This window comes from Lepisosteus platostomus, chromosome 3 (genome assembly GCF_059453375.1).
Source record: "Lepisosteus platostomus isolate fLepPlt1 chromosome 3, fLepPlt1.hap1, whole genome shotgun sequence".
NCBI lineage: Eukaryota > Metazoa > Chordata > Actinopteri > Semionotiformes > Lepisosteidae > Lepisosteus > Lepisosteus platostomus.
In genome coordinates, this window is record NC_142613.1 from 63,930,690 (window position 1) to 63,942,740 (window position 12,051).

Consider the following 12,051-nt stretch of genomic DNA (forward strand, 5'->3'; position numbering starts at 1 on the left):
AGATCAGGAGTCATAAAATGAACCCACTTGCTGAGTAAGAGGCAGATGAGACCCAGGTGAGTTGCAGGAAAAGGATGGTGGTGTATCAGGCAGGGATCAAATCTCAGATTGCGGCTGTGTAGACAGGTAATCATACAGACATTCAGAGATTCAGCTGTGCAGACAGGAGCCTCACCGCGGTCTTTACAGGTAATGGGGACTCCCCTCCACCACCACCAATGTGCAGTATCCACCTGGATGATGCGATGGGAGCCAAAGTGTGCCAGTACGCTAACCATAGACCAGCTATCAGTGGGGAGGAGAGCAGAATGATGTAGCCAATTCATAGATGGGGATTATAAGGTGGCCATGGTTTTTAAAGGCCACTGGGAAATTTGGCCAGGACACAGGGTAACACCCCTTCACTTTTCAAGAAATGACCTGGGATTTTTAATGACCACAGAGAGTGAGGACGTCGGTTTTACATCTCATCAGAAGGACAGCGCCTTTTTACAGTATACTGTCTCCGTCACTATACTGGGCATTAAGACACACACAGATCACAGGGTGAATGCCCCCTACTGTCCTCACTAACTCCACTTCCAGCAGCAACCTTAGTTTTTCCTCAGGAGGTCTCTCATCCAGGTACTGACCAGGCTCACACCTGCTCAGCAGCAGTAGGTTGCCAGTTGTGAGCTGCAGGGTGACATGGCAGCTGGCCATATTTAGCTTAAGAACAGAGTTGAAATGAAATCTAGCAGAATCACCAGCCCTTGAGGACAAGGATTCCAATCTTTACATTAACCTTGCCAACACTGAGATACGTTAAAAACCCTGGAGGTCTCTGGCCTTAATAAATGTTAAAAATAAAAAAAGAACAGATTCTGTAAGTCAAACTATACTCTAAACTAAACATTAGATGATGGTGGCTTCCACCTGCAATCACTGAAACATAACCACTAGGTAGTAAATAAGCAGAACATTAAAACACGCAGAATTAATTCTTTGTTGGGTGGTTGTAGCACAGTGAGAAAAACATCTTTGGGAATAACAGTATCCAGGTATCCATGCTTCCCTGACTTTCATTTCTATATCTCCTGCACCAAAATTAGTTCCAATCTCCACATCTGAAGTTAAATTCTAAATTCAAACAGAATGAAATCCAAAAAGAAATATAGTTTGTATATGGGAATGGTTGATGGAGTGTTTTAGCTGAATAAAAAAATAATTTGTTGTTCATGACATGCTGGTCTGCCTGTTTCGTCTGCAGAATGCTACTTTCCAGCACCAAGTTCATGTGAGATAGGCATGAGAGGTCAGACAACACGTGTCCTCCTAGTAAAGAATTCTGGTCACCTTGAACACCACTTGGTAGCCTGATCTCTTCAGATTTCAGAAGCTAAGCAAAGCTGGGCCTGGTCAGTATTGGAATGAAAACATCAGTATCAGGGTTTTCTAAGGACAACTATACTGTTGCTGTAAGTGATGTTGGTGGACCAGTGTAGTGGTGCTCTTCCTCCTGGACCACACTTTCAAAGCCAATTGCTCAGGTAAATTGACTTGGGACACTGTGCTATCATCATTCAGATTAGACCCCTCAAAAAATCATGGTTCTGACTGTTTGGTTATTGCTTGGGTTAGCAGAGTCCTAGCCAAATTCTCCATTTTGTGCAATCTGGCATTCCTAACGTGTTCCCATAATTTAAATGGTGAATCATCTCCTCACTTCTCTGCATGATCTGCTGTGAAGTAGGGCTGATGGCACATTATGGCTTCCACATGTCTCCCAGGTGGTTGCTGCACTGTAGTGGTGAATTAAGTGGGTCCCCTCTTACATGTAAGACCTTTTGGGATCCCTTGGGGCTATAATTAAATTTTTTTTATTGAAATAAAACCTTATCCATATACTAGCTCTGCATTTCACCCAGTCCTTCTTGTGTCTGGCATGTATTGTACAATATTTGTAGATTTAATATGCTACACATACAGTGCCTTGCGAAAGTATTCGGCCCCCTTGAACTTTTCAACCTTTTGCCACATTTCAGGCTTCAAACATAAAGATATAAATTTTTTATTTTATGTGAAGAATCACCAACAAGTGGGACACAATTGTGAAGTGGAACGAAATCTATTGGATTTTTGAAACTTTTTTAACTAATAAAAAAATGAAAAGTGGGGCGTGCAAAATTATTCGGCCCCTTTACTTTCAGTGCAGCAAACTCACTCCAGAAGTTCAGCGAGGATCTCTGAATGATCCAATGTTGTCCTAAATGACTGATGGTGATAAATAGAATCCACCTGTGTGTAATCAAGTCTCTGTATAAATGCACCTGCTCTGTGATAGTCTCAAGGTTCTGTTGAAAGCGCAGAGAGCATCATGAAGACCAAGGAACACACCAGGCAGGTCCGTAATACTGTTGTGGAGAAGTTTAAAGCCGGATTTGGATACAAAAAGATTTCCCAAGCTTCAAACATCCCAAGGAGCACTGTGCAAGCGATCATCTTGAAATGGAAGGAGTATCAGACCACTGCAAATCTACCAAGACCTGGCCGTCCCTCTAAACTTTCAGCTCAGACAAGGAGAAGACTGATCAGAGATGCAGCCAAGAGGCCCATGATCACTCTGGATGAACTGCAGAGAACTACAGCTGAGGTGGGAGAGTCTGTCCATAGGACAACAATCAGTCTTACACTGCACAAATCTGGCCTTTATGGAAGAGTGGCAAGAAGAAAGCCATTTCTCAAAGATATCCATAAAAAGTCTCGTCTAAAGTTTGCCACAAGCCACCTGGGAGACACCCCAAACATGTGGAAGAAGGTGCTCTGGTCAGATGAAACCAAAATCGAACTTTTTGGCCACAATGCAAAACGATATGTTTGGCGTAAAAGCAACACAGCTCATCACCCTCAACACACCATCCCCACTGTCAAACATGGTGGTGGCAGCATCATGGTTTGGGCCTGCTTTTCTTCAGCAGGGACAGGGAAGATGGTTAAAATTGAGGGGAAGATGGATGCAGCCAAATACAGGACCATTCTGGATGAAAACCTGTTGGAGTCTGCAAAAGACCTGAAACTGGGACGGAGATTTATCTTCCAACAAGACAATGATCCCAAACATACAGCAAAATCTACAAAGGAATGGTTCACAAATAAACGTATCCAGGTGTTTGAATGGCCAAGTCAAAGTCCAGACCTGAATCCAATCGAGAATCTGTGGAAAGAGCTGAAAACTGCTGTTCACAAACGCTCTCCATCCAACCTCACTGAGCTCGAGCTGTTTTGCAAGGAAGAATGGGCAAGAATTTCAGTCTCTCGATGTGCAAAACTGATAGAGACATACCCCAAGCGACTTGCAGCTGTAATCGCAGCAAAAGGTGGCTCTACAAAGTATTAACGCAAGGGGGCCGAATAATTTTGCACGCCCCACTTTTCATTTTTTTATTAGTTAAAAAAGTTTCAAAAATCCAATAGATTTCGTTCCACTTCACAATTGTGTCCCACTTGTTGGTGATTCTTCACATAAAATAAAAAATTTATATCTTTATGTTTGAAGCCTGAAATGTGGCAAAAGGTTGAAAAGTTCAAGGGGGCCGAATACTTTCGCAAGGCACTGTACATGAAGCTCAATAGAAGAGATTTTAGTGGTGCTAAAGTTTATGTAACAGTTAAGACTTCTGTATTTCTGGACATTAAAACAAACTACCTTATCATAGCATATAAAAGAACAAACATAATGAGGGAAAATAGACAATAATGTCAATGTGTAAAAGAGCAGTAGCTACTATAGAAGTTTTTGTATTCCCTACTTCATGGATTATATTAATTAGGAAAATGTTTTGAAATGTTCTCCTTTTAACACGCAAGAAATCATAACAATCGGAAAATAAAAATACAGGAAAATGTAATGCTTCCGATTACTAATTTTAATTATGATGCTTGATATACTGGCAAATACAAAGCTCATTTACAGTTAGTAAAATTATTGCCACATCAGAAATATAGTGAATATTTGAAATAAATTCTTACTGTCTTGAAATCCACTAAGAACTTTTGCTGTAAAAAATGAAATAATCATTTACTTAAACACAAATACCACATTATAATTACTATTTGTTGGAAAAAGTGGAATAAAATAAAAATCTAAACAGAAGTATAATTTATAAACTTATAAATTATAAGATCTATTTGATACATTATATAATTTATAGATTTATAAGAAAAATCTGATTCACACAACTAATGATAACAAATTAAACCTGACCTTTTTCGGATTAGAAATTCCAAAACTGTGATTGACACTATTAATATTATTTAAGCAAAACTATATTTTTACGTAATTAAAACAAGGACTGTGGAAAACGTATATAGTTTATATTAGTGCATGTTTGCTCGGGCACTGTTTTGATTAATACAGTATGTGTTATTTTTGACTAGAAGAAAATATTTTCCAGGTAGGTGTTGAGGAACACTCCCGATGGGTCCTGCTTCTCCCGGATAGAGCAAAACTTCTGGAAACCAGGGTACATCTTCTCAAAATCCTTACGGGTGCAATTGTGAGCCTGGTACAAACATCATTTGATTTGGGTTAATATTTTTTTTCAGGACATACCAATACTGCTCCTACAGATGAGTTCTGCTTCACTTTAACTCTCAGTGACTGAAACCCTAACAGAACTGCTGTATCTTCAACTGTTTAAGAGTTCAAACAATCATAAAACATCTAATAAAATAAATCTTATACAATAGCCATTTGTGCCTCCAATACCAGAATGAAATTTTGTGTTTCAAGGGAGAAACAGAAGACATGATGTTTTGTACTGTATATAGATGGACTAAGACGTCCAACCATCCATCTTCTTTATACACTACAGGGTCAAGGGGAAGCCGGAGTCTATCCTGGCAAGCAGTGAGCGCAAGGCAATACACCCTGGAAGGGGTGCCAGTCCATCACAGGGCACACACAAACACAAGTTATTTATTCCTTAGTAACATTTTGATGGTCTATCTTAAATGCTTTGGTACAGTATGTTCTAAGCAGTGACAGTCTAATTTCAACTTCGCTGAAATCACAGACAGTCTGTAATCCCATTTTGAATGGAGCAATAAATCAAAGAGTTACCTTTGCCCAGTGAGGCCTTCCTCCTACATCCTTCATGATTTTTTCGTAAGCAGCCCAATACTGCTGTTTGGGCACATCCTTTCCATAAGGCCTAGAGATTCACAAAAAAATACAGTGAACCATTTTTTTGTGGCAATTTTTCAGAAAACAAAAGTAAAATGTTGAAAGTAAATGAATCTATTCAATATATTTAAAAAAATATATAAAAACCTTGCTAAACCTTTAAATGTTTCTTGACATTTTCATGAGGAACAGAATTATATAATCTATACTCAAACAGGATTTTATTTATGATGCTGAATATCTCCGTGACACAAGTTTTCTCGTGAAGCAGACACTTTCCCTAGGGCTTTGAGACTCTCGCTCTGTACCTGTACAGGATGATATTGATGTAACAGCTGTCTCTCTGAAAGCAGGGGCTGAGGAGAATGTTGTCTCCCCGAGCAAAACGCACTTCCACCGGGAAATGAGCTACTGTGTCTGGGTTATTCTCCAGCCAGGCCTTCAGCTGCAGCAGAGCCTCTTTAGTCTGGTCCCTGGAGGAGAAAGTGTTGACTCAGTCCTCCTGTTTGTGAAGTGGGGTGTGGTTACATCAGAAATGGTGGTATAGAAGCAAAAGGAGGTCACTAGGAAGGAATTCCTTTATTCCTTCTTTTATGTAAGATCTGCTTTGGGATTGATGTATGGACCAAGACAAAAATTTGCATCATAATTTGCATCATAAAATAATGAATCATAATTTAAATGCAGGTAAAATAAACACGGTTAGAGATTTTAAAGTAAGCACAGTGTGTACTGTATACATACAGTATATATAATCTAACACAGTTACAGTATTTGCAGTGTTTTTCTAGTATACTCAGTTTCTCTTATCATTTTTAAAATCAAATTCAAAAGCACAGGGAGTTTGATACCATATTCTCTTGGAAAAAAGGGTGTTGTTAAAGTTATCTTACATGGGAATAGACCAATCCTGTACGTGCTGTTTGAAGAGACACTCATAAGTGAAGACCTTGTCACTGCGGCCTATTCGCTCCTCTTTGCCGCTGTAGAGTAACTTGAAGAAGAGGTGGTTGATCCAGCAAACCAGGCCAGGAAAGAAAGTGCTGTCAAAATTGCACAGTCAATCAATATGAAATAAAATCTGTAATGCTAGTATTAAAACATTTAAACTTGCTGATAAATTTAGTTTGTTGCCAGACCTTTCTATAGCAAAGGAAACAGTAGAAGGATATTTTGAAAAACTGTTGTGATGGAGAGATTTGTGTTAAAGAAGCCATTGAAATCCAGGAATCCATGGTATCGGCTTCAACACTATGGCTGGGTACTTTTTTCCATCCTTCACTCCCAGAACAATTTGGGTAGAGAAGTGCCTCCTGTTCTTCCTCTTCCACACAATTTCCGCTTGTGACCCCCGGTTCATATTTCTTTGTTCATCCTGATCCTCTCCGTCTCCTCCCTGTTGTCCTTCTCCACTTACTTCCAGATTATACTGTCTGCATAGGGTCCTGAACTATGCTTCAGGGAGCCTGGACCGGCTCCCGTTACATCTTGCACTGCAATTGCTAATTTAATTGCAAAGTAATGTAACACAGTAATCAACATCTGCATTAGGTGGTCTGTAGTATACTCCTAAAACTATATCTTTGGAACGTTTTTTAAATCAGTGTGGCCCACATAGATTCAGAGATTATTGATTTTTCTGGCTAACGTTTCTGATCTTGAACGCTCTTTTTGATTTAATGTATAGTGCTACACCTTCAGCATCTATTTGTTGTTGGTTGTTCTCAGATACAGTACTTCCTTTGGTCTTTGGACCTAAATATGCATAGGTAGGTCAAAATAAGGTAAAATAACCATGTCTAATTTTGTTTTTCTAAAATGGAAACACAAATACATATTATTTTACAATTGAAAAGATGGTTTCCTCGACTAACTGCTCATAAGAGTTTTAGTGCATTTAATTTTAACATAGAATGTGTGATATGAATCATATCAAAATTCTAAATTAGCATGTAATAGGAAAGGAGATACATACAGTATGTGCAAATACTTATTATGTATATTTATATGAAATACTGTATAATACATTATATTGATACATATGTGTGATTTATATCTGACAGCACTTTGCAATTCTGGTCCAAAGAAGTCCATTCAGTTTTAATTGCTATGAAAAGCTGACAAATTTGTTCCTATATACATTGAATAACAATGACCAAAAATCAGTTATTGCTATGATTAATATGAAATTCTTGGTTAACAACAATGACAGAGAGCACTGGAGTCCTTCATTTAATTTCCCAGGCAGTGTATTGAGTGCCGGTATTTATTTACAGTCCTGTCACATGCAGCATGATTGAGAATGGATTTGTGTCGTCCCTGGTCTAAAGGGGCAGAGGTCAATGGGGCTGCCTGGCTATAATGCAGAAAATTAATAGCACCTACAGGCAAAAATGAGGGAGGGGGAGCTACAGATGAACAAATTACTCCTGAGATGGATGGCATTCAAAATTTGCAAATAAAAACTTCCCAGTAAACATTACTGTTTAGAGATAAATAGGCAATGTTTTCATTACTGGAAAGAGGGGCTGGATGGCACCCCCACACGATATGCATTTGCTCACTAGATTTATGAGCACAGGGCAAGGAATGGAAGTGAAGCTTCTTAATGTATTCAGAGAACAAAGCTTGTCTTTCTGAACCTTGTTTTAAAACGCAGGTCAAGCAGAAATTGAGGAGAGTCACTGACGTGTGTGTGGGTACAGACAGACAGATGTGTACTTCAGAATACTGGAAGAATGACCTTACAAACTGCCTAAATGTCTAGCTGCACTGTATGTGTGCTTGTGCTCATCATAACATCTATACGAAACATCTTAGAGTCCATTTAATTACAAAACATGGAAACAATATCTCTAGATTTTCTATCTCTATGGGTTATCCAAGGACTAAATAAATTCTGTACCTCCCTCGCTATAGCATGATACCCGTAATTACATTTTAGTTTTCTCTTTTTCACAAAAGCAGATATTTCTGTATGATTTAGCCTGTTATCAACAAAGAAAAAAACTTGGATCAGAAACATGACTGTCGCCAGGCTATCTGCATCTCTGCACCTGTGGTCCTAGAATGTGAAATCAATCCTTACTGTTAACAGACAGACTGCTAAAAAAGATCAATCAGAGTCCCAGAGCTAACTCCAAACACCCACACTTGGTGGTTCTCTGCCAAATGAGCATCAAAAGAAACTTAAAAGAAAAATAAAGTATGTGGATATTGATTAAATGTTTTCAGCAGCACTTAGATTGATTGACCATTATCCATCATAATACACTCAAGTGACTTCATCTGTTGCATAAGTGTTATATCACCTCATTAGTGAGAGAGTTGATTGGGCACAGATGATGGGGTTATTTAACTTGTTAAATGTCAAAGCTAGGGAAAATCAAAGAAAAACACAGAAAACCAATATGTCGTGCTTATAAAGAGAACAATGCCTTCATGCTTCTGTTTGGAAGTTAACATGTGTCTGCACTGTCGCTCCCAGTCTGAGGTCACAGCCAGCAATTTCTAATCTAGGAAGATGACAGGCACAGTCCATCACTGAAAGCCATGGTCCAGGGTAAGGGGAGGTCCAGATGTGATGGTTTGGCCAGGGGTGTCTACTCATGATAGAACTTCATTTGTAGGGATTGCTGGCAAACCTACTCCCTGACATTAAATTCAGCCAGCTCCTGGGACCTCACTTACTACTAATGTAAGTTTATCCTGACATGGCAATATCCCAGCAGGATACATGCTGCTTATATAGCAATGGCTTAGATGAGAATGTGACAGACATGCCACGGATGTCCTCTTCACCAGAACATGCATCCCATTGTTGTCATATAAGCTGGGACAACATGTAGCTGTTAGGCTTTAGAGGCTTGTGGACATGCTTGCAAAGGTCTTATAACAGAAATGAGAAAGGATCTCACCAGAAAGCAACCTTGCTTGGATTGCTTGGTTGTCTCTGTAGGAATTTGTATGTGACATTTAACCTGTGAAAGGTATACCATATGCCCATTCATGTTGAACCTAAAGGTTTATTCTAAATATACATTTATAAATATACTATATATAATGTCCTAAAATATATACGTCATTAAACTGATATTTATGGTAATTGAGATGTTTTAAAGCAAAATAAGCTGTTTGTAACAGACCACCTTTCAAACCTTCACTGAACTGCACTGTGACTTCTTGCATCCCTATACCCCTAACCCATGCTACTATCTTATAACCTTCATGGTAGACCCCTTATTTAGCAAATTTGTTGTTGACAAGTGTTAATCAACATAATGACTTAATCCATGTCAAGTCTGTTCAATAAAATGCCAGTACACCTGCTGCAAAAATGATAATCTGATTTTGCTCACAATAACTCTGTGAATTTGTTACAGTTGTAGGTGATGGATTTCTTTTCATGCACAGTTCCACAGTAGATCGCAGATCAGCCTTGAGGTGGAATTCACCAGACTATGAGCTCCATTCTACATTTCAGGTGGAGGGTTTTACAAGATGAGTCAATTGTGAGCAGGTTTTAGGTTAGTGGGAGATTGAGGTTTTAGGTTTAGGTTAGTGGGAGATTGACAGTAGGCAAGTGGCATGCTGAAGGCCATTTCAACCCACAGTATAAAATAACCAAATTATGTTCATCAGGAGAAAATCATATATGTACTTATGTGAGAGGTCATGCATTGTTTTTCCAGGCTTAATTTAAAACACTGGATTTTCTGTTCATTCCAAAATAAGGAATGTGGCCGGAATTCAAATGAGATGCAGACAGGCTCTATGATCAAAGATATTAATGGCCTTTTATATTCATTAATAAGATGGTAAAGGAAAACTTCAGTTTTTCTGACACAGAATTGATGCTCCTGGCAAGCTATTAATTGTAACAAAATTCATTTTAATACTAGCTACAACAAAATCAATGCACCTACATCAATATCTTGAATAGTGACATACTGGCCTGGCATTAAAGATAGAATTAGACATTAACAGCTTTGTAACACAGAACTGCAGATGTGAGTTTACAGTTGAAATATCATGGCCTCCTAATGATCCTCATCTATTTATTGGCTTCCTCACTCTGTTTTCCTCTCCACTCATAGCTGATGTGTGGTGTGTGTTCTTAGCACACTTTAGCCAATCAGAGCGAGGTTTTAGAGGCCAATACAGTCACAGAAAATGAGCTAACTTTGGTCCTTGACAATAATGCATTCAAATAAGCAAGAGTGACAAACACTGCCAAAAAGATTTAGGATGAAAACCTAAATAGTCTGTGTCCCTACAGTGTCAGTCCCTACTACATTTCAATTATGTTCATCAAGGAAAAATTCAGAGGCGAAGATGGGTTCTAAGTCTGTCTTGGCTCTCCTATCCTGTCGCTATTCTCCTGCTGTATTCTTCCGACCACACTTTTTACCAAGGATCTTCCCCTAGTACATCACATCTTCACAAGAAATACTGATCAGCTTCTGGAAATGTCTGCATATCTGTGGAGCCAGTGGGTCTCGACTCAGAGTGAATCTGCTTTTTTAACTAGACAACTAGACATCCCCTGGTTTGTAGACTGCTTATCTGAACAAAAATCTCAGCTGTCCCAACACTTCAGATACACAATCTTCCAGCAGTGGTGCTACAAAATGAGGGACAATATTAATAACAAACTTACACATTCATTTTAGATTCAACTTGCCAGAATGTTTATTATGCACCATATTAACAAACTTTCATCTCCAGCAACATTTGGGTTATACCATTTAAACAATGACATTATTATAGTCAAAATATTAGTTTTAGTATGATATTTGATCCACATAATGCTCACTAAAAGTAGGAGGGTATTCAAATAGTATTTCAAAACTCAGCAAACTACAAAAATCATGCAAATGCATTATATTCTATTATTTTAGTTTGAAGTTCGCAATCTCTGGTCTCTTCCTGAAGCATTAAACTATCTGGCAATGTTATTGGCAGCTTTTCTAAGTTCAGAGATGGTTAACAAACACTGAGTTTCACAATTAATTTAACAGTGGAAGTGTTGCTTGTCTGTAATGCATGCCCCCTGTCATGGAGATATCTACCCAGCAGCAGAGTGAATGCTACTGGAGATGTCTGCCAAGGAGATTCCTTACAGTTTAAAAGCAACAGGTGTGTTTCAAAGTAAAGATACACAAAGGATTAGCCTTGGCATTTGGCAGGCAAATGGCAGGCAATAATTAACTAGATAACAAATGATGTTGTGCTAAAAAGCCACTTTTCATTCTTAGTCACTTATGTGCTGTTTCTAACAGAATCTCTGACACAGTTGGCTAGTAATAGGATCCCAGCTTAAACCTGTAATCATATAGCTCAACCTGTACTCAGGAATTCCCAACTGCTAATTGTCTAATGTTACTGTACACTATACTTAATAAAAAGTGTGATCATATGGTAGTTTATAAATGGCTCCTTCATTTTATGGTATTCTAAAATCTTTAACGTTTCTTTTTTGCATTCATTCTGTCGGACTTGTTGGGAAAAGATCTAAGAGGATCTTATCTACTGTACATCTGGTCACTTCAATTTTAGAATACAGGGAGTGTTTTGGGACAACCACTTTAAATATAGTATATTTTGGACTTAGAGGTTTGAGAAATCACTACCCACTATAACTGTGTGCTACAGTTTGTAGTTTCGTCTGCCCTGTTTCAGCAAGGAATGTACAGTACATTTTCAGGTAACAAAAGGAAGCACTGATTTTCTGACTTCTTGTGTGATGAAGTTCGATTGTGGTGATCTGCTTGCTTTTTCAAGAATAAAAATGTACGGCAAGCACAACCTTTTTTTTTGTAGCAAGACCTGAATCACTGAAATAACTGATTTTGCTTGCTAAAGGAAAACTAGAGAACAAAGAAAGG

General features: G+C 38.5%; 1 protein-coding gene across 1 annotated transcript in view; it reads right to left on the minus strand.

Moving 5' to 3' along the window:
• Positions 1 to 3,882: 3,882 nt before the first annotated feature.
• Positions 3,883 to 12,051, minus strand: part of LOC148675270 (L-gulonolactone oxidase-like) — a 103,078-nt gene continuing 94,909 nt past the window's right edge. The window contains exons 9-12 of the mRNA XM_088626413.1: positions 6,058 to 6,207; positions 5,473 to 5,637; positions 5,102 to 5,192; positions 3,883 to 4,541 (exon numbers count right to left, since the gene is read on the minus strand). Coding sequence (XP_088482539.1) covers positions 4,413 to 4,541; positions 5,102 to 5,192; positions 5,473 to 5,637; positions 6,058 to 6,207 — 535 coding nt within the window. The 3' untranslated portion in view covers positions 3,883 to 4,412. The remainder of the gene's footprint in view (positions 4,542 to 5,101; positions 5,193 to 5,472; positions 5,638 to 6,057; positions 6,208 to 12,051) is intronic.